Source organism: Odocoileus virginianus, chromosome 17, assembly GCF_023699985.2.
Source record: "Odocoileus virginianus isolate 20LAN1187 ecotype Illinois chromosome 17, Ovbor_1.2, whole genome shotgun sequence".
Taxonomy (NCBI): Eukaryota; Metazoa; Chordata; class Mammalia; order Artiodactyla; family Cervidae; genus Odocoileus; species Odocoileus virginianus.
Genome location: NC_069690.1, coordinates 43732531 through 43755182, shown reverse-complemented (window position 1 = coordinate 43755182; position 22652 = coordinate 43732531). Strand labels below are relative to the sequence as shown.

The following is a 22652-nucleotide window of genomic DNA, read 5'->3' as shown; positions in this document are numbered from 1 at the left end:
GGTGTGATCACTCACCCAGAGCCAGACATCCTGGAATGTGAAGTCAAGTGGGCCTTAGGAAGCATCACTATGAACAAAGCTAGTGGAGATGATGGAATTCCAGTTAAGCTATTGCATATCCTGAAAGATGATGTTGTGAAAGTGCTGCATTCAATATGCCAGCAAATTTGGAAAACTCAACAGTGGCCACAAGACTGGAAAAGTTTTCATTCCAATCCCAAAGAAAGGCAAAGAATGCTCAAACTACCGCACAATTGCACTCATCTCACACACTAGTAAAGTAATGCTCAAAATTCTCCAAGCCAGGCTTCAGCAATACGTGAATTGTGAGCTTCCAGATGTTCAAGCTGGATTTAGAAAAGACAGAGGAACCAGAGATAAAATTGCCAACATCCACTGGATCATCGAAAAAACAAGAGAGTTCCAAAAAAACATCTATTTCTGCTTTATTGACTATGCCAAAGCCTTTGACTGTGTGGATCACAATAAACTGTGGAAAATTCTGAAAGAGATGGGGATACCAGACCACCTGACCTGTCTCTTGAGAAACCTGTATGCAGGTCAGGAAGCAACCGTTAGAACTGGACATGGAACAACAGTCTGGTTCCAAATAGGAAAAGGAGAACATCAAGGCTGTATACTGACACCCTGCTTATTTAACTTATATGCAGAGTACATCATGAGAAATGCTGGGCTGGAAGAAGCACAAGCTGGAATCAAGATTGCCGGGAGAAATATCAATAACCTCAGATATGCAGATGACACCACCCTTATGGCAGAAAATGAAGAACTAAAGAACCTCTTGATGAAAGTGAAAGAGGAGAGTGAAAAAGTTGGCTTAAAGCTCAACATTCAGAAAAAGAAGATCATGGCATCCGGTCCCATCACTTCATAGCAAATAGATGGGGAAACAGTGACTGACTTTATTTTGGGGGGCTCCAAAATCACTGCATATGGTGACTGCACCCATGAAATTAAAAGACACTTACTCCTTGGAAGAGGAGTTATGACCAACCTAGATAGCATATTAAAAAGCAGAGACATTACTTTGCCAAAAAAGGTCCGTCTAGTCAAGGCTATGGTTTTTCCAGTAGTCATGCATGGATGTGAGAGTTGGACTATAAAGAAAGCTGAGCACCAAAGAATTGATGCGTTTGAACTGTGGTGTTGGGGAAGACTTTTGAGAGTCCCTTGGACTGCAAGGAGATCCAAGCAGTCCATCCTAAAGAAGATCAGTCCTGGGTGTTCATTGGAAGGACTGATGCTAAAGCTGAAACTCCAATACTTTGGCCACCCGAGGTGAAGAACTGACTCATCTGAAAAGACCCTGATACTGGGAAAGATTGAGGGCAGGAGGAGAAGGGGACGACAGAGGATGAGATGGTTGGATGGCATCACTGACTCAATGCACACGAGTTTTGGTAAACTCCGGGAGTTGGTGATGAACAGGGAGGCCTGGTGTGCTGCAGTTCATGGGGTCGCAAAGAGTTGGACACGACTGAGCGACTGAACTGAACTGAACTGAACTGATACAGTCATTGGGCTTCCCCGGTGGCTCAGGCCGGTAAAGTATCCGCCTACAACGCGGGAGACCTGGGTTTGATCCCTGGGTTGAGCAGATCCCCTGGAGGAGGGCATGGCAACCCATTCCAGTATTCTTGCCTGGAAAACCCCCATGAAAGATAAGCCTGGTGAGCTACAGTCCCCTGGGTCCCAAACAGTAGGTAAGACCAACCGGGCGACCAAGGACAGCACAGTACAGCATAGTCATTAGGGCTTCCCAGGTGGCGCTAGTGGCAAAGAACCCACCTGCCCATGCAAAAGACGTAAGAAACGTGGGTTCGATCCCTGGGGTGGGAAGATCCCCTGGAGGAGGAAATGGCAACCCACTCAAGTATCTTTGCCTGGAGAATTCCATGGACAGAGGAGCCTAGCGGGCTTTCCATAGGGTCGCAAAGAGTCAGACACGACTGAACCGACTTAGCACACGCGCACATACTTTGTGTCCAGGAAAGTAGTAGGTTAAAAAGATTAAGATGTTATACAGACCTAGGCTTAAAACTCTGCCCAGCTCCGTTATAAAATAGAAATAATAGTAGACTCCAACTAACGCCGGGGCGTTTTGGTCACACATGTGAAGTCCTTGACATATTTCCTGACACATTTCACGTGTTCAGTAGATGTTAGTTTTCCAGATTATGTACCATTAGGTACAACTATTTACGGGCATTAGTGAAACAAGATGGCATTGGGGGCTGAGTTTTCGACTGCATTTCTCAGCAAGTGAGAACTCTGGTTCTGTGCGTCTGAAGGAAGGTGCAGGTGGCCAGTATTTTCCCCAACTGTTGAAAATCTGTTCAAAATCAAGGCGACTGTTTAGCTTCAGACTGAACAGGAAATCTTCCTTATGCCTAATTTCGGTGCCGATGACTGGACGTTTCCCACACAGAAGGCCGCCTCAAACTAGTTTCTACTTTTAGCTCAACCCGGGCAAATTTCCTTAAATATGTCTGTGAGCGTCGCCCCGCCCACATGTCCCCACCCAGTTGGTCCGAATGCTCCCGGGGTTAATTCAATCGGTGGAATTTTTTCGAGCTGATTGGCGGAGCAAATCGGAAATCTTTTTATTTTTTTTGATTGGTAGCGCGCAGCCTTGGGGCGGGGCACATGGGCGTGCCTCGCCGGGACGCGGGGAGCTGTCATTGGAAGATGAAACCGGCATTTTCAGAGCTTCGTGCCGTCGCCTAGGTCGCAAGGGGCAGGCCTCCTCCCTCCAGGCTATTATTGTCCTTTACATTGGCCAGATTTGTTGTCACTCTTGGAACCTGGAGCTCATTGGTACAAAAGCTCCAAGAAGCGGTGGGTGATTGGTTGGCTACTGTTCCCGCCCCGATCCTGTCGCCATTTTACATAGGGGATCAGAAGCCCTAGAGGGAGTGGTATCGGTACCGGTGGTCGGTTGGGCGATTGGTGAGTCGTGGCCTGGGGAGAAAGGACTGAGGCACTCAAGGGCTGGCTGGGTTCTCGCAGCTTCAGAGGTAGGGAGGCTGGATAGCAGCGGGTGGCCTGCAGAAACGGGTTGGTCTCCCTGTCTCTTCTCCGCCCTCTGTAGGGCAGGGGCTGCGGGATTCGAGGTTTGGCTAGTCCGCTGCGGGGTTGCGAGGCGGGGGGGACTCCGCTTTCTCGAGGGCCCGCAGGTCGAGAGGAAGCGGCCTGGCAGCTGGGCGGAAAGGACACTCAGACGCATTCCCCGGGGGGACCCAGCGCGCGTGCCCGCCGGCTGCGCACGCCCACTTGGCCACCCGCTTTGGTTCGTGTTCTGGAGATCTCCCCGCAGTTCTCCCTGATGGACAGTTGGTGCCTGTGTTGGAGGAAGGCGAGCGTGCCAGAGAGGCGCCGGGGTCGGCGGCGTCTTCCAGAGGGTCTCTAGCCCCGCAGCGGGCTTTGGGCGTCTGAAGCTAGGATGTGTGCCGTGCTGTTGGGAGGAGGAATCGAGTGTTTGCTTCATAGGACATCTTAAATGCACCTCCCTTTCCGTAAAATGTCCCTCACGGTTTTTCTCATCCGTGAGATTTGTCTTTTTCTCTAAAACAAAGACAGGGAATCTTTAATTTTGTCGCCCACAGGATTTTGAGTGCTGCAATGCATTGGACTGCTGTATGCTTTCCGTATGGCCTCCTATGAATAATTAAAGTATTTATCATCATTCTTTGGTTGTAGCAGTTTACCTGTATCTAATTTTTGTTCAGGTTAAATGCTCTGCTCCTTTTCTCATGTCTTAGGATTAAATGTGTGCTTGGACATCATCCATGAAGTTTAGCAACTGTAGGACGCGGCTAAATTTCAGAGGAGGGGCCTCTGGAATTTAGTGACCTCACCTCTGAGGTCCCTAGGGTCCTGATGAATGGGAGATGGACTGTCCTTGTTCCCTCTCACCTCTGCTCTGCCAAGGAGTAAAATTTTCCTATAATTAGCAGTTTAAAGGGAAATAAGGATTTTTTATTCTTCTTTGAAGAATCTTCAGGAACAAGGTTAGAATTGTCAGTACTACTTTTTATTGGAGGATAATTGCTTTACAGTATTGGACAGTACTACTTTTAAGTCTGTAATTAGAATGTCAAGCCCACACTTCAAATAGGCTGATCTGTTGAAATTAAAGATGTAAATTTCTGTAAAGCTAATCTGAACAACAAATTTGTTTTGACCCTTGCCTTCCTTTATGGAGTCTTTCATGTATTCTACTGAAAAATAAAGTATTGAACATTTGTGCAGTTATATGTCAATATGTTGTTGTTCAGTAGCTAAGTCATGTCTTGATTTCTTCTTGAACCCATTGACTGTAGCACACTAGGCTTCCCTGTCCTTCAGTATCTCCCAGGGTTTGCTCAAACTCATGTCCATTGAGGTGGTGATGCCATCCAACCATCTCATGCTCTGTTGCCTCCTTCTCCTGCTCTCAATCTTTCCTAGCATCAGGGTCTTTTCCAGCAAGTCAGCTCTTCGAATCAGGTGGCCAAAGTATTGGAGCTTCGACTTCAGCCTCAGTCCTTCCTTTGAATAATCAGGGTTGATTATTGTGATTATCTTTGGAGGAGTGATAATTGGTAAGGTGCACAAGGAGATCTGGGTCGATGATAATCATCTTTTTTTGATTTGGTTCATGACATTTCACTGAACTGTATGTTATCATGTATGTTTATATCTATGTAAATTATGTTTCAAAAGCTAATAATTAACAATAAGGTGATCCTGTTGGTGGGAATATAAATTGCTACAGCCACTATGAAGAACAGTATGGAGGTTCCTTAAAAAACTAAAAACAAAGCTACCATATGATCTAGCAGTCCTACTGCTGGGCATATACCATGAGAAAACCATAATTGAAAAAGACACATGTTCCCCCGATGTTCACTGCAGCCCTATTTATTTATTTATTTATTTTTAAATTTTTATTAGTTGGAGGCTAATTACTTTACATCATTACAGTAGTTTTTGTTATACATTGATATGAATTAGCCATGGATTTGCATGTACTCCCCATCCCAGTCCCCCCTCCCACCTCCCTCTCCACCCGATCCCTCTGGGTCTTCCCAGTGCACCAGGCCCGAGCACTTGTCTCATGTACCCAACCTGAGCTGGTTATCGTTTCACCCTAGATAATATACATGTTTCAATGCTGTTCTCTTGAAACATCCCACCCTCGCCTTCTCCCAGAGTCCACAAGTCTGTTCCATACATCTGAGTCTCTTTTTCTGTTTTGCATATAGGGTTATCGTTACCATCTTTCTAAAGTCCATATATATGTGTTAGTATACTGTAATGGTCTTTATCTTTCTGGCTTACTTCGCTCTGTATAATGGGCTCCAGTTTCATCCATCTCATTAGAACTGATTCAAATGAATTCTTTTTAATGGCTGAGTAATATTCCATGGTGTATATGTACCACAGCTTCCTCATCCATTCGTCTGCTGATGGGCATCTGGGTTGCTTCCATGTCCTGGCTATTATAAACAGTGCTGCGATGAACATTGGGGTGCACGTGTCTCTTTCAGATCTGGTTTCCTTGGTGTGTATGCCCAGAAGTGGGATTGCTGGGTCATATGGCAGTTCTATTTCCAGCTTTTTAAGAAATCTCCACACTGTTTTCCATAGTGGTACTATAGCCCTATTTAAAATAGCTAGGATGGAAGCAACCTAAATGTCCATTGACAGATGAATAGATAACAAACCTATGGTATATGTATACAATGGAATATTAGCCATAAAAATGAACAAAATTGGGTCATTTGTAGTGATATGGATGGACCTAGAGTGTTATATGGAGTAATGTAAGTCAGAAAGAGCAAAAAAACAAATATTTTAAATTAATACATATGGGTAGAATCTAGAAAAATGGTGCAGATGAGTCTATTTGCAGGGCAGGAATAGAGACACAGATTTAGAGAACGGTGCAGGCGGGACCAGTTGGGAGGTTGGAATGACATGTACACCACCATGTGTAAAATAGACGGCTAGTGGAAAGTTGCTGTAAGCCCAGGGAGCTCAGCTTGGTGCTGTGTGATGAGGTAGAGGGATGGGATGGGGGATGGAGGGAGGCTTTAGAGGAGGGAATACGTGTGTACATATATACTGCTGTTGTGCAGCAGGAACTAATGCAACATTGTAAAGCAACTATACTCCAATAAAAAAAGAAAATGTAATTAAAAACAAACATGAGGTGATGGTCAACACTGGGTGCTATGGTCTCTCCCCCAATCTTTACCTGGTTAATTTGTTAGCCATGCAGTTGCCCAGTGCTGTTATTTCCTCACCTCTGAAATTTTTTAGGTTCTCTTTTGGGTCTTGATACTGTCTATTGGCCATAGGCAACTATTAAATTTCTAAGAGGTGTTGATATCGAACCTGCCTTAAGGAGTTTGCTTCACAGTGTGTAGAATAGACTGGCTCTCAGCTGCAGAAGTTCTCATTTCAGAAGCATCAGTTGTATCTGGGGTGGCATTGCTTCCATACTTAGGGTGCCAAAAGCCTGCCACCATTGAGGGTGGGCTTCCCATACCCCACTTGGATGCTGCAGTGGAAAAGAGAATTTTTTGGCAAGGCATCAAAAGGCTTAGTTGAGTTTCCCCTATGAAAACAAGATACTCAGCTCCTTCCTAGCCAAACTATACTTGAAGTTGTTCAAGTTTTGCCAGGAGCTGCCTCCAGTGGAGGCTTGTATTTCATGTGTATGTCTTGTATTTATGTGTCCATATCTCTGCAAAGAACCATTACTTGACTTGCTTTTCTTCTTTTCCTTCAGGTCACAGAATTCAGTAACAATGGGGAACGTTTTTGAAAAATTGTTTAAAAGTCTCTTTGGGAAAAAGGAGATGCGGATTCTTATGGTGGGTTTGGATGCCGCTGGAAAAACCACCATCTTGTACAAACTGAAGCTGGGCGAGATCGTGACTACCATCCCTACAATAGGTATGTTAACGGCCTGTGACAGGACCAGTGCACACTGCAGTATGTTGTGCTTTTACACGCTTCTCGTGTTACTGGATTTTTACTTTGGAGAATCTTGTCCGCCTCATAAACGTCTTGAGGCCAGAACCAGGTAATATAGTTATGTAATTGCTTCCTGGTATCTCTGGCACATTGCTAGGTTTATAGGAGAGTCATAAAAACACATTTAGGTGGAACAGATTTAACCCTATCAACTTGACCGAAAAAGAAGGAAAAGATGATGATGATTAAAATCAATCTTTCTTCCAGGGGCCTTTCCAAGTGGAAGCATCTCTTCATGCCAAGTATGTTCCTGGTGTTTAAAGATGTAGTGTGGAAAAAAGAGAAGGATATAGCATGGTTTTTTTTTTCCTTCACTTTGGCTCACACCAACTACTTGAGGTGGTGGTCCACTGATGAATCTGATTTGTTCCATTGCTGGAGGACAAGCTGACGGTGTAGTTCTTCTTGCAGACCAGCTCTGTGTTTTGTCGGCCATTTACAGCTTTTGCAAAGGCAGTTTTGGAAGAACTTAGTCTATGCCTCCTGAGCTGCCACTAAATCCAAACTCCAGAGTGAGAATGGGCTCCCCAGGGGGGGCATGTGAATGTCAGTAGTGTTCTGAAAGTTGGATTAGGCACTGGGAACCAACTGAGCAACTTCCAGCTTAGGCAGTCTCTTCAGAGATTGCAACATTTAAATGAGGAGGAAACCAGAAGGAGAAAATGCTCATACCCATAGCTTTAAAAAATGTTATTAGTCCAAAAAGAAAATAGGATAATTACTTGTTTTTCTCCTTTCATAAAGATGATTCATCCTTCCATAATGTCATACATACAGAAAAAATATAAACAATGTTAAAAGAAAAAACAACCTGTGATTTTGGTGAATATCTTTTTTTAAATGTATTTTTGGATGCACTGGGTTTTCATTGATGAGCACATTCTAGTTACAACAAGCAGGGGCTACTCTCTGGTTGTGATGCTCGGATTTACTACAGCAGCTTCTCTTGCTTCGGAGCACGGGCTTCGTAATTGTGGCACATGGGCTTAGTTGCTCCAAGGCATGTGGGATCATCCCAGACCAAGGAGCAAACCCATGACCCTTGCATTGGCTGGTGGATTCTTAACCTCTAGACCACTGAAAGGTTGCTACTGCAAGCCGTGTTTTATGCCAGGATTTGTGACCTCCAGAGGAGAGGATTTCAATCTGGGATCAGAGACAAGGCTTGACTACTTGGAGCCTTTTGTGTAGCAAAGTTTTATTAAGGTATAACAGAGATAGGGAAAGCTTCTGACATAGACATCAGAAGGGGACAGAAAGAGTGCCCCCTTAGTTTTGAGCAAGGCGTTTTATGTCTGTTGGCGAGCTTCTAATCAGATAAGAGACACCTCAAGGCTGAGGGAGTTTCACCAGGCCCCTGTCCCATAAAATGCATTTTTGAGATAGAATGGCAAAAGATATGTCATCCCCAATCATAAAACAGTTGACACGAATACTGGTTTGTTGAGCCATTATCAGCCCAAGGTTTGAGAAAAGAAAAAAAAGGTTAATCTTAGGCAAAACCAGTTTCATCAACAGAGAAGGGAAAAAATGTCTGCCACATGGAGTTTATTTCCTCCTGCCGCATGGTAGAGGCCTCTCTACCTGTTACCCTCTCACCACCAGGGAAGTCCTGGTGAATATCTCTGTAAAGTCATATGCATGCTGTTTTCCAACTCACTCTGCGTTACACAGCATCGCTGGTTCTCGTCTATGTCATTTTCTCTCTGTGGAATGCTTTCCTACCTTCTTCCTTACCACCCACAATGCCCCCACCCCCACCCCACTGCTTATATAGCTAAATGCCAGCTTATTCTTTGAATCTCAGTTTAAGCATCATTTCTCAGGGCTTCCTTTTCTGATCCCTTGGATGGTTTTTCCCCTGTTGTAAGTTTCTATAGCAACCTGAACTTCTGAGTAACTCTCAGCACATTTGTCATTGCTCACTCACTGCCTCTCTTCCAAAAATGTAAATAAGAGCAGGAATCGTGTCTGCCTTGCTCACCACTGTTCTCAAGTGCCTAGCAAAATGCCTGGCACATAGTGGATATCCAGTAAATATTGGGTGAATGGATTGAATACCCGTCTTGCGGTAGATCATTGAACTAATGGCCCCCAATGAATCATGCCCCTCAGTAGCCCCACCCCTGCACATTCCCCTTCCACAGTGATACTGGGCATGGCCATCTGACATGCTTTGGCCAAGGGCATATCAGCAGATGTGATTCACACAGAGATTGGATAAGTGCTTGTGCCTTGGGCTTCGCCCTTTTGGAGCACTACCACCACCACATGAGGGAGCTCAGTGCTCCTTGGAAATAAAAAGATCACCTGGAGAAGAGAAGGCCAGCCCACCCCCAAAGGACTCAACAGCTGAATGCCTCTGCAAGAGGAAACCCAGGCAACCTACTGAATTGGGGAGGGGGGAGAATCATTGTTCTAAGCCATGTTCTAAATAATGTTCTAAATAAATCATTGTTCTAAATAATAACCAATACAGATCAACATCAGTTTTAGTAACTAGATAGTATGCAGCTCTATGTTTAACAAATTTCCATTGATGGACGATTAGGTTATGTGCAACAGTTTGTAAACAATGCTGATCATTCGAAGACCAGTCAAACGTGGCTGAGCTTACTAAGGAGATTGAGAAGGTACAGCCAGAGAAACGTAAGGAAAATGGGAAGCCAGGGAACAGTTTCAAGGAGGGAATGACAGTAGTGTCAGATATAAAATCAAATTATGTAAGAACTGGAGAGCTGTTGATGGATTTCTCAACCTTGCCGACCTCAGTTGAAACCACGAAGCATGGTGAAGCCGAACTAAGGTGTATTGGGTGAGAGGTGACAAAGTTTGACTTTAAAAGGGAGAACAGGGTATTTGCAGGTGAAGATGTGGAATCAAGGAAGGGTTTCTTTGGAGGATGTAAAAGACCTAAGCCTGCTGAGGAGAACAGGTTGGAGATTTCGAATGGGGCAGAGAAGAGCAATAGGAGAAGGTTCCAGACAGCATGGGTGGACCAGATCCAGTGCATGGGTGGATGGAATCAGCATTAGCTGCTTCCTTGTTCCAAGGGGGAGGGAGAGAAGCGTGGATGAAGAGGTAGGTGGGTTTCTGTGGTGTGTGGTGGGAGGCAGAAAGCAGCCCTATCGATGGCTTCTGTTTTCTCTGAAGTCTGCTGGAAGAGCTGCTGGGAGAGGGAGAGGCGGTGTCAGGTGGGAGACACCTGTCATGATGCGCAAACTGACTTAACACGGTCTGTTGTGTAAGCTATAAATCTTTGACTGGCAAGCTGCTTCATAAATGAAAAATACTGTCCAAATGTTAGCTGAAGTTATTTTGAATTGTTGAGCCAGCAGAAGTCTGCATTAAACACTTTCCCTATCTTCCCTGTGTAGGTTTCAACGTGGAGACGGTAGAATATAAAAACATCAGCTTCACAGTCTGGGATGTCGGCGGCCAGGACAAAATCAGACCTCTGTGGCGACATTATTTCCAGAACACGCAAGGTAGAGATGATCCAGTTTCTCACCTTACGACCATTTCTGTTAAACGAATCTAAAGATGGGTACTTGAAGCAGAAGCTTGTGGCACTCTGCTCTATGTGGACTGTCAGTCATTCCTTCTCTTTGAATAACCCACTTAAATTTACTGGGGAGGTCTTTTTTTGAGAAGTGGTCCCTGCCTTCTTTGAAAAAATACTTGGGCTTTAATGCTTTACACAGGCATCTCCTCTTAGTCCGGAACAGTTATAAAATGGTTGTCCTGATGAGTTCCATCTTTTGGTTAATTAAAGTGCCTTAGATGAAGTACCAATTTTTAAAGAATTTGAATTCTGAAAACTCCTTTAAGCCAGTTGAGAATATCTGAAAAATCATTCCTAAGGAGAGAAAGAGATAGACAGCGATGGTTGGAACCCCCAAACCCTGCATCCTGTGTGGCCATAGTCCCTCCCAGCTTCCCTATTATCCTACCAGTACATGAAACAGGCACGAATATCCTAGATCATTGTCTTGTTTCCTTATTACTGGATTTTTAAACCCTGGAGTTTTAATGCCCCACTCCCACGTTGGTCTCCCTGAGTTTTTCCATTGATTATATTTTGGATAACCTTATAGATATTGCCTATCCAGGACCCATAAGCTGTTCAGATAGTTTTTACACCCTGATTCTCAAACCATCTGGCATCCACATACTCATTTCAGAATTTACTTGGAGTCTTTTCATTTTGAAAATTCTACTACTGATGGTGGGTGTTTTCAGTGCATATGTTTCATAGTAATGACCCATATTTGTTGGTCTTTTCAGTCCAAATACCCAGGTCGACTGCCCCTTTATATTGTATATCATTATTTTAGTGATGACCTTTAACAGTTAACTCTCTTTGTAGTTATTGCCTTAACCTATAGATTTAGAATGTCTTTCCTCAGAATAGTGCATTTATCTTTTCTTTTTTCACTTTTGTTAGTGGGAAGTTGAAAACAAAAAACAAAGAAGATACATAACACATCCTCATGTACCCATTACCCAGCCAAAAGTTATCGGCATTTTGCCCAGAGTACGTTATAGCAAATGATGCCTCTTACTCATCGTCCTTCAGTGTTTATTTTAAACTGATAAAACTTTTTGATTTCAATATTTATTTGGCTGAGCCAGGTCTTCCTGCGGCCCACAGGATCTTCAGTTGCAGCATGCAAACTCTTTTAATTGCAGCACATGGGATCTAGTTCCATGACCAGGGATCAAAGCCAGTCCCCCTGAATTGGGAGCATGGAATCTTAGCTACTGGCCCACCATAGAAGTCCCTAAAGCTTTTTTAAAAAGTCTCCATGCATTATCCCACTTCCAAAATTAATACCCTTTCTTTACTATCTGGTACGCAGCCCTTGGGGGATTTGCTGGTGGCTCAGATGGCAAGAGTCAGGTCTGCCTGCAATGCAGGAGACTGGGATTCAATCCCTGGGTTGGGAAGATTCCTCTGGAGAAGGAAATGACAACCCACTCCAGTATTCTTGCCTGGAAAACCCCATGGGTGGAGGAGCCTGGCAGGCTATAGTCCATGGGGTCACTGAGAGGGACAGCCTGAGCGACTTCACTTTTACCCAGTCCTTGTTCAGATTTCTCCAGTTCCACATTTGACTTGTTTGCATCGGGAATCAAAGTTTACACATTGCATTTCATTGTCACATCTCTTTCGTCTCTTATTCTACAACAGTTTATCTCTCCACTGTTTTCTGTCTTTCCATCTGCATTTATTAGCTGAAATCCTTCTAAATAAAGAATTCTTTCGTCAAATATTTGGTTTCTCTGAAATATAGTTTATATAAGAAAGGCAGGAAAAAGATATAATTCTTTCACTTTATTGGTTTTCGGAGAAACAGTTTGATGACCCTAGCAGCCTTCCATGATGTTAGTGTTAATCACTCAGCCGTGTCTGGCTCTTTGTGACTACATGGTCTGTAGCCTGCCAAGCTCCTCTGTGCATAGAATTCTCCAGGCATGGGATTCTTCCCTGATGACTGTTAGATTTTTATGTCTCACGCTTCAATCTGTTGCAGACAGTATACATTTTGACACTTAGTTGTTGTTGTTGAATCACTGAATTGTGTCCAACTCTTTTGCGACCCCATGGACTGTTGTAGCCTGCCAGCCTCCTTTGTCCATGAGATTTCCCAGGCAAGAATACTGAAGCGAGTTGCCTCTCTCCGGGGGATCTTCCCGACCTAGGGATTGAACCCGTGTATCCTACATTGGCAGGCAGATTCTTTGTCACTGAGCCACCTGGGAAGTCCACTCAGTGTACTGATCCAAATGTTAATGTCATCCAGAAGCACACTCACAGATACACCCAGAATACCATTTGACCAAATGTCTGGGCACCCTGTGGCCCAGTCCAGTCGACACGTAAAATTAACTATCCGGAGTCCAAAATACTAGAGGTTTCATGTCCTCATTCTCTGAAGGGTTCCCTTCTCCCACCCTATTAAGAGTTGTCGTACTCAGTCACCAAGTAGAAATGCCTTTTTATTTTCAATCTTCTATTTATAGCAAGCCTAATTTTATTGAGTTTCAATAACTATTGCTTTCAAGGTAGGAAATTGGCTATATTCTAGGACCTTCGGGTGGGCAGATTGGACTCTTCATGAAATAAGCAAATGGGTCCTCTTTGAAGAATGGATTTTCTGTTTGGTGGGTCCAAACATTGCAGCCATTAGTAATCTTAAATGTTGCCCTTATTTTTCCTGCACCTTTGCAATAGACAGGCTGTCTTTTTTATATTAAATTTTCTTCTTCATCAGTATGTTGAGCAGAACAGACTTAATGATAGCTCTCAATTAAGATAGTTAACTAGGTATAGATTGGAATGTGAACTATTTACGGGATTTCTTAGTTGATTTATCATATGTGTGCTCAGTCATGTCCAACTCTGTGACCCCATGGACTGTAGCCCACCAGGCTTCTCTGTCCATGGAATTCCCCAGGCAGGAATACTGGAGTGGGTTGCCATTTTCTGCTCCAGGGGATCTTCCCGACACAGGGATTGAACCCGTGTCACTTCTGTCTCCTGCATTGGCAGGTGGATTTTCTTAGAGAAGGCATAAAATAGTTCACTAGATAGGCCATTAGTTGGGATGTGGGAAGATTTTTCTTCTTGATTTAGGTTCATTTATTTTAATTTGCTAAATAGCAATGTATTTATACAGTTTAAAATTTAAAGAAGTGAAAGTATACAGCACAGTCACTACCTCATTCCTGCCCCCAAACCACCTGGTTCCTCTTCCCATTTTTATTTCTTGTTTATCTGTCCAAAGATATTTTATGTGTATTCAGGCAGCTGTGGATACATATATCTACCCACTTCTAAAAACAAATCACAGCACACATTGGTAATTTTACCTTTTTTTAGGTTTTCTCTTCAGAAGTGTAGTCAGTCTGGTGCTGGGTTCTTTTGTTTCTCACACAAGGATCTAAATAAAAAGAGTATAAAATGGGACCTAATATTTATAAACCTTTATTTTTTATTAGGAATGGCCAAGGGATCATATGTCAGCTTCTACCCTATCAGTTTCTTAGGAGACTAAGGGTCTCCTAAGAATTTAGGAAAATCGCCTTTGCTCAGCTGTGATCAGAGTCCAGAGACTTACTGGCAGCCTATCAAGTCTTTGGGGGGAGTTTTGAACATTCTGCATTTTTGGGGGTCTGATGTGATATAACAGACATGACTTTGACTCATGTAAGCCCCAGACAGTCAAGCTGTGGGCGCTCCCGTCTGCTGGAGTGGGCTGTTCCGGGCAGCTGGTCAGGCAGCTGTTGGGTGGGGCTGGGAAGCAAGGGGGTGTCGGGGGTGGGGGAAGGGGTATGTGGTAAGGGCCGAGGGCCAGCACAAGTCTTCCCTCCATGACGCAGTGGTGAGGTCTCAGTATGAAAAGGAGCCCGGAGGTCATCTCATCCCACCACCCTTTTCCCTCCAGCAGAGTCCCTTCTGTGGGCTCCTGCAGGTGGCCACTGAAACTGCTCACAATCTCCAGCGAGGGGCCGGCCTTTTGAGGCAGCCACGGCACCTGCAGTTCTGTTGACTTTTTTTTAAAATTTTTTAAAATTTATTTACCTATTTGGCTGCATTAGGTCTTAGCTGCAGCTTACAGGATCTTCGTTACATCACACGGGTCTTTCATTCTCTCTAGCTGTGGCGCGAGGGTTTCGTTGGTCCGTGGCATGTGGGATCTTAGTTCCTCAACCAGGGATTGAGCCTGAGTCCCCTGCATTGCAAGGCAGATTCTTCACCATTAGACCACTAGGGAAGTCCCCTGTTGACTCTTTAGCACCTCAACTTCTGGAGTTGTACCCACTGATCTTCCATCTACTTCCAACAAGTTGCACCTCTGTATGCCATAGCTTTTAGATAGCCATCGGTCCCCTCAGTGAGTCTTTTCTCTAGGCAAAGTACTCCCAGTTATATAAATTGTTTTTTTGTATGACATAGTATGTAATTCCTTTGCCATCCTCGTCAGTCTTTGCCCTTCCAGTCTGTGTCTTAGGGTGTGGGGTCAGCACCGACCATGTAACACACCCAGGATGTTCTGACTGATGCACTGTAGCCTAGGCTTTTTGTTGCCCATATTTTAGAGACTGAGCTGCTCTCTCTTCTGTTGATATAACCTAGGGTCACTATTATTAAATAGTTCTTCTGGCAGCCACTGCCTATTTTTGCCTGCCAGAGGGCTTACTGTAGCTAACCACCCAGTTGTTACCGCCATTAATGTCACATGGACCGCTGCACAGAGCGTCTTCCCCATCCTGTACGTGGATTGTGTGCTCACTTCCTCCTGGGAACCGCCTCTGGAGACCCGGTTGCCCCAGCTCTTCCACCAGCCAGTGTGGCAGTGACCAAGTCTGTGCAGGCTTCAGCCACCTTTGCTCAGATACAATGTGGCGGTCCCATTCTTTGACCCATCTCTTGCTTCCTGGGATTTCTCTGCTGCTGTAGTGTAGGATGCTGCAAAGATTTCTGACACCAATTGCCTGGGGTTGGGCCATACTTCACAGGTTAAGGGCAGAAGATGCCCTCACCGCAGACACCAGCTGCGAATTCAGGGCTCCCCAGACCACCCTCACTTTTTTTCAGCTGTTCACAAATTTGGCAGTTCCCAGTGTTCCCTCAGGTTCTTTTTTTGTTTGTTTGTTAATTGGCTGCTCCGGGTCTTAGTTTGGGCAGACCAGGATTGAACCCAGGCCCCCTGTGACATTGGAAGCCCGGAGTCCTAACTCCCAGGGAAGTCCCCCTTCAGATTCGGTCTTCATTAAAACAACTCCCAGGACTCAGATCGCTACAGCTTCCGCGCCAGTTTTATTGTACAGCAGCAGGATACAGATGAGCCAGCCAGAGGAGGAGATGTATGTGGGAGGCACACACCCTACGCAGGGCTTGTGTCAACCTCTTCCCACGGGGTCAGGGTGTGTTACCCTGTGGCCCAGAGAGGCGCTACATGCACAGAGCGTTGCCAGCCAGGGAAGGCTGTCTGAACTTGGACGTTCATAGATTTTTATTGGGTCTTTATCATGTAGGCATGATGTAGAAATGAAGCAACTAAACAGGAGCCTAACCTTTTCTCTCTTTATTCTTTTAAAAATTTTTATTGGCGTGTAGTTGCTTTACAACCTTATATTAGTTTCTGCTTACAGCAAAATGCATCCATAAGTATACATACACTATATACCCTCCCTTTTGGACTTCCCACTCAGATGACCACAGTGCATTAAGTAGTTTTATGTGCTATAGAGTAGGTTCTCATTAGTTATCTGTTTTATACACAGTATCAGTAGTGTATATGTGTCAACCCCGATCTCCCAGTTCCTCCCCCTTCTTCCCCCTTGGTATCCAGACTTTTTTTTTTAATCTGTGTGTCTGTTTCTGCCATGCAAATAGGATCATCTATACCATTTTTCTGCCAAAGCCTTTGACTGTGTTGATCACAATAAATTGTGGAAAAGTCTTAAAGAGATGGGAATACCAGACCATCTGACCTGTCTCTTGAGAAACCTGTATGCAGGTCAGGAAGCAACAGTTAGAACTAGACATGGAACAATAGACTGGTTCCAAATAGGAAAAGGAGTACATCAAGGCTGTATACTGTCACCCTGCTTATTTAACTTATATGCAGAGTACATAATGAGAAATGCTGGGCTGGAAGAAGCAGAAGCTAGAAATAAGATTGCGGGGAGAAATATTAATAAACTCAGATATGCAGACACCACCACTCTTATGGTAGAAAGTGAAGAGGAACTAAAAGGCCTCTTGATGAAAGTGAAAGAGGAGAGTGAAAAAGTTGGCTTAAAGCTCAACATTCAGAAAACTAAGATCATGACATCTGGTCCCATCACTTCATGGGAAATAGATGGGGAGATAGTGGAAACAGTGTCAGACTTTATTTTTTTGGGCTCCAAAATCACTGCAGATGGTGACTGTAGCCATGAAATTAAAAGACACTTACTCCTTGGAAGGAAAGTTATGACCAACCTAGATAGCATATTAAAAAGCAGAGACATTACTTTGCCAACAAAGATCTGTCTAGTCAAGGCTATGGTTTTTCCAGTAGTCATGTATGGATGTGAGAGTTGGATGGTGAAGAAAGCTGAGCGCCAGAGAATTGATGCTTTTGAACTGTGGTGTTGGAGAAGACTCTTGAGAGTCCCTTGGACTGCAAGGAGATCCAACCAGTCCGTCCTAAAGGAGATCAGTCCTGGGTGTTCATTGGAAGGACTGATGTTGAAGCTGAAACTCCAATACTTTGGCCACCTCATGTGAAGAGTTGACTCATTGGAAAAGACCCTGATGCTGGGAAGGATTGGGGGCGGGAGAAGAAGAGGACGACAAGAGGATGAGATGGCTGGATGGCATCACCGACTCGATGGACATGGGTTTGGGTGGACTCCGGGAGTTGGTGATGAACAGGGAGGCCTGGTGTGCTGCGGTTCATGGGGTCGCAAAGAGTCAAACACGACTGAGTGACTGAACTGACTGACTGATACCATTTTCTAGATTCCACATCTATGCCTTAATGCACAGTATTTGTTTTTCTCTTTCTCACTTACTTGATTCTATATGACACCCTCTAGGTCCATCCATGTTTCTACAAATGGGCCAGTTTTATTCCTTTTTATGGCTGAGTAATATTCCACTGTATGTATACATTGCGTCTTCTTTATCCTTTCTTCAGTTAGTGAGCATTTAGGTTGTTCCCATGTCCTGGCTGTTGTAAATAGTGCTGCAGTGAACACTGGGGTACATGTGTCTTTTTGAATTATGGTTTTCCCTGGGTTTATGCCCAGTGGTGGGATTGCTGGGTCATATCATAGTTCTGTTTTTAGTTTTCTTTTTTTTTTTTTTTCTGTTTTTAGTTTTTTAAGGCATATTCATGCTGTTTTCCGTCTACTCTTGTTATTGTTGATCTGTTGTGGGGCCATGGTGCCTCTGAAAAGGGCTGGTTGGGTGTCTAGCAGGCTTCCCAATTTTGGAGATTCTATATGCGCTTCCGTATTGATTGCTGTCAGTGAAACCACACACGTAAGTAGGCAGAGGCTGTCAGGACGTGTGAATAGCTACCCTCCCCAGGTTCAGATTATTAACATGCTGCTGCTTTCCATTCAGGTCTGATTTTCGTGGTCGACAGTAATGACAGAGAGCGGGTCAATGAAGCCCGAGAAGAATTAACCAGAATGTTAGCCGAAGATGAGCTCAGAGATGCGGTCTTATTGGTGTTTGTAAATAAACAGGTACGTCACTAGCTGTCTGAATCCTGGGACTGAAAAGTATTACCAGCTGCTCGCTTTAAAAATAGAGGTATTTAATTAGCTGCCTGCGTCCCTCTCGCCAGTCCCTCCCATAATCTTTCTCTCCACCTAATTTTTAGCTTGGGTCTTTTATTCGTTCACTCGCTCAGCACACATCCACTGAGCATTCACTAAGATCCAGGCATTGTTTGGGGTATTGGTGATGCAGCAGTGAACCAGACAGACAGAAATCCCTGAGTTCATGGAGTTTGCGTTCTAGTGGGTAGAGCATCAGTCAGTAACAGATACGTCCTATGTCTGGGGGGAGTCATGGGAGAAGGGGCAGGTGTGGAGAAGGATCAGAGGGCCTCTCTGATAAGAGGATGTCTGATCAGATGACGTCGAGCTGCCCTGTAGCACAGGGAGCTCAGCTCAGCTCAGCACTCCCTCTGCAGGGAGCTCTGCTCAGCGCCCTGTGATGACCTCGGACAGTGGGGTGGGAGGGAGCGCATGTATGTATGCATATAGCTGATTCACATTGTTGTACAACAGAAGCTAACACCACATTGTAAAGCAATTACACTCCATTTAAAAAATAAATAAGCTATAAGAATATGTTGTACAACACAAGGAATACAGCCTATATTTTATAATAAGTATAAATGGAGTATAACTTTTAAAATTGTGAATCATTGTATACCTGTAAGCTATATAATATTGTACATCAACTATATTTTAATAAAAAAAAAGATGACCCCTGAAGGCCCTCAGGAAAGGAGCCAGACTGTTCTAGGAAGAACAGGGCAGCCAGTGCAGCTGGGATGGAGTGGGGTGGGGGGGCAGCAAAGGAGGAGATGAAATTGGATCATATGGGGCCAGTCCTTGAGGAAACTTGGCTTCCGTATAAATAACACAAAGCAGTGAAAGTGGGAGTAGGAGGAAGACGTGGAACCATCCAATCTCAGGATGAGAAGCTGAAGTAAGGGTGGAAAAGAAGGTGGAATCCTGTGGAAGTTAGTGGTCTGAGATACACAGTCACATTTTGATGCATTTCCCCCTACTTTCTCCTCCATGAATACATTCGTTATGTAATTGAGATCATACGATTTTGACATTGTCGCATCCTGTTTTGTCATTTCAGATTTATCAGAGGCATGTTCTCTTGTCATCTAGCTCTTTGTAAGCACTGTTTTAAATGGTGGGGGCATCATCGTTCACTTGGCCAGTACCCCACCGTTAGATTGAATGTCAGTTTGAGGTTCGTTAGTGCACACGGACTTTGATAAAAGAAAACATTCGTTCTTTTTAATTATAGAACCAGGACACGCTCAGGGTATAGATTCGTAGACAAGTCACAATATTGAGTGAAACATTCTAGCCCCACTTTTCAGGATAAAAACATTGTTAAATTCCTTACATTGCTCTCCAGAGCTTATTCTGCATTCTGTTTTGCAACCTGCTTCTTAGTGTATCTTTGATGTCCTTCCAAATCATTGTCTAGATCTACTTTGTTCTTTTTTTTTTTTTTTTGGCCACGCTACATGGCATGTTGAGATCTTATTTCCCCAACCAGGGATCAAAACCTGTAGCCCCTGCACTGGAAGCTCAGAGTCGTAACCACTGGACTGCCAGGAAATCCTCGGATCTACCTTGTTCTTTCATGCTAATGTATTCAGATTTGGTTTCAGCCTACTACATGCCAGACACAGTTCTAGGCACTAGGAATACCTCAGAGAACAAGATAGACAGAGATTCCTTCCATGGTAAAACTTGCATTCTAGTTACAGGGGGCAGATAATAAGTGCACTAAGTCAGTTAATTTTGTAATGTAGTAAACTTGCGGTGAGGGCTATGATTAAAAGCGATGAAGCAGGACAAGCAGGAGGGGTCACGGGGTCACAAAGACCTAGCAGAGCGTCCTGAGAACCTGGGCTCTTACACTGAGAGAGACAGAGCTGTCGCGGGGTGTTAATAGAAGAAGGACTTGATCTGACTTCACTGACCGCCAGGTTGAGGATAGACGTTTTGAGGAGGAAGAGCAGAAGTGGGGAGACCAACTCAGAAGTAATTTCAGTAATCCAAGCGAGAAGCGGTCAGACTCTAAATATATTTTGCAGGTAGAGCCAATGGGCTTTCCCAGCGTGGAGCTGTGAGAGTGGAGAGAAAGAGAGGGAAGGAAAAATGAAGGGCTATTTCACGGTTGGAGGCCTGAGCCTCTAGGCAGCCAGAGATAAGACTGTGGGTTAAGGGCAGGTGTTGGGGAAGAGCCTGGTACTCCATTACGTGGACAAAACATTGCTGAACTGACTTTTGAATATTCTCTTCCAAGGATCTTCCCAACGCTATGAACGCAGCAGAGATAACAGACAAGCTTGGCTTACATTCCCTCCGCCAGAGAAACTGGTACATTCAGGCTACTTGTGCCACCAGCGGGGATGGGCTTTACGAAGGCCTGGACTGGCTCTCCAACCAGCTCAAAAACCAGAAGTGACGGGAGGCGCCGCGCTCCCCGTGCGTCGTGGCAAAGTCAGCTGGCCTCTTGTGTGTGCGTGTGTGCGTGTGAGGAGCCGAGTGTGGGTGTGTGGCTGGGCGTGGGAGCAGCTTTCTTACATAGTGCCTTATACACGCTCGAAAGAAACCAGTCTCACATGATAAGAACAACCAGTGTTGCATTTTCTACACTACCTTCCATTTCAATAGCTCTGATGAGCAGTTTTGCAGTCCATGGGAGCCGGACTGGTCTTTGCGATGGGAAAGTGGGGCGAGGGTGGGCTATGGACTGCCTTCACTTGTGTCATCTTGGCCCAGGCCTCGGGTCTCTGGGGATCCTGTTAGACTCTAGCATCCTTTTGTTAAAAAAAAAAAAAAAAGGAAGGCTCAAATTAAAAGGCCCTTGCTTACCAAGATGTAAAGTTCAGATCTGAACTTAAGTTATTTTCTAGCCCAGAGGTCCTGGTTTAATGTACTTTACTGAGAGAAATCAGTGATCTTATTCTATGAGAAGAAAAAAAGAAAACCCATAACACTAGACCCCATAACACTAGAAAACCATCGGATCCTTCCTTCCTTTGACTCTTATTTGCCAAATGGAGGCCCTTTGGAGTGGGCACCCGGCGCGTGGCAAGGCCCTTCACCGGGGCCGCCCCGCCACGCACCAGGCTGGGTTAAGGAGGGGTGACGCCTTCATGTCCCTCATCACCTCTCGGCGGCTGCTGCTCCCACTCAGAGCTCTGCTCTGCGCCGAATGTTCTCCACCTGAAGCAGGAGCTCGGCTCCCCGGGTGGAAGCAGAACCATGTACAGTATGTTAGTCCAACTTGCGGTTTGGGTTAGCTGCTCTTCCCAGAACCACACACCCAGGAGTTCTGAGAGTTTGAGAGAGAATCAAGGGGTTAAATTTGGGCAACGAGACGCCCAGCAGCCAAGTTGGTTGGTGCTAAATTTTGCCATGAAGGATGTCTCGTCCAGGCCAGTCTCCGTGGCACTGAGACTCCCTCTTCTGGTTGGCAATCATGACTTATCGTGGAAATGTGCTCTATGTTGTCCTCAAAATAGAGGTAACAACGGCCTGGAAACGAGCTGGGTTCGCTCCGTAGTCTAGAGCTGTTTTTCGTCCAGACAGCTGTTGGCCAAATTTGTACCTAAGCTCTTCCACTACTACCTTTTAAACTTGCTTTTTCAAAAAAAAAAAAAAAAAAAAACTTTGTTTTAGGTTACAGAGGAGGAGAGTGTAAAATGAATTTTAACAAAAGAAAACCTTGTTGATAATCATGAAGTTGCTATGACTGGGAAGAAATTTCATGCTGTGATCAATGTGGAGTGTAACATTTTTCCTTAAGACATTGACTTAAAGAATGTTCCTTGCAGTACTGGCAACAAAGTCCAGATTTGATTTTTAAACCATGCAGTTAAGTGCTGAGAAATATTTAGATTGTGCGCCTCAAATTGGCAGGGAGTGTGTCTTACACTTTTGTATTTATGCTTTCTGTGTGTGCCCGGTACCATGCTGGGCCTCATCAAACACTTGTTGATTGGTTAGACAATAAAGACTTGCTTTGGAAAGAGGAGAGGACAGCCATGTGCTTCCGGGTGTCTTGAGCGTATTTAAAATCCCTTCCCCTCTCCATCGCAGACTTGCTATTAAAAACTCCCAGGGCACTTGTATAAAAGGCACAAACATCCCGGGGTGCTGTTTGGGGCCTCCTGCCTTCAGTGGAGCTCCTCATTCGTATCTTCGATGATACATGCAACTACTGTGGTCTTTCTCTGAATTTGGAGCTGATGATTTATGGTTAGTGGATCAGTGGGGGCACTTGAGTGTAGTGCCTTTGAGCAAAGGCTTGGGTCCCTGAAAGC

General features: G+C 44.6%; 1 protein-coding gene across 2 annotated transcripts; it reads left to right on the top strand.

The window, feature by feature from the left end:
* Nucleotides 1–2866: 2866 nt before the first annotated feature.
* LOC110124758 (ADP-ribosylation factor 2) lies at nucleotides 2867–22363 on the top strand. 2 transcript variants are annotated; one of them, XM_070479611.1, is made up of 5 exons: nucleotides 2867–2970; nucleotides 6800–6966; nucleotides 10425–10535; nucleotides 18176–18300; nucleotides 20627–22363. In XM_070479611.1, the coding sequence occupies exons 2-5, from the start codon at nucleotides 6819–6821 to the stop codon at nucleotides 20786–20788; spliced, it is 546 nt and encodes a 181-aa protein (XP_070335712.1). In that variant the 5' UTR covers nucleotides 2867–2970; nucleotides 6800–6818; the 3' UTR covers nucleotides 20789–22363. The 2 variants fall into 2 exon arrangements, with proteins under 2 accessions (XP_070335712.1, XP_070335713.1); XM_070479612.1 differs by having other exon boundaries at nucleotides 2953–3038.
* The last annotated feature ends 289 nt before the right edge of the window (nucleotides 22364–22652 follow it).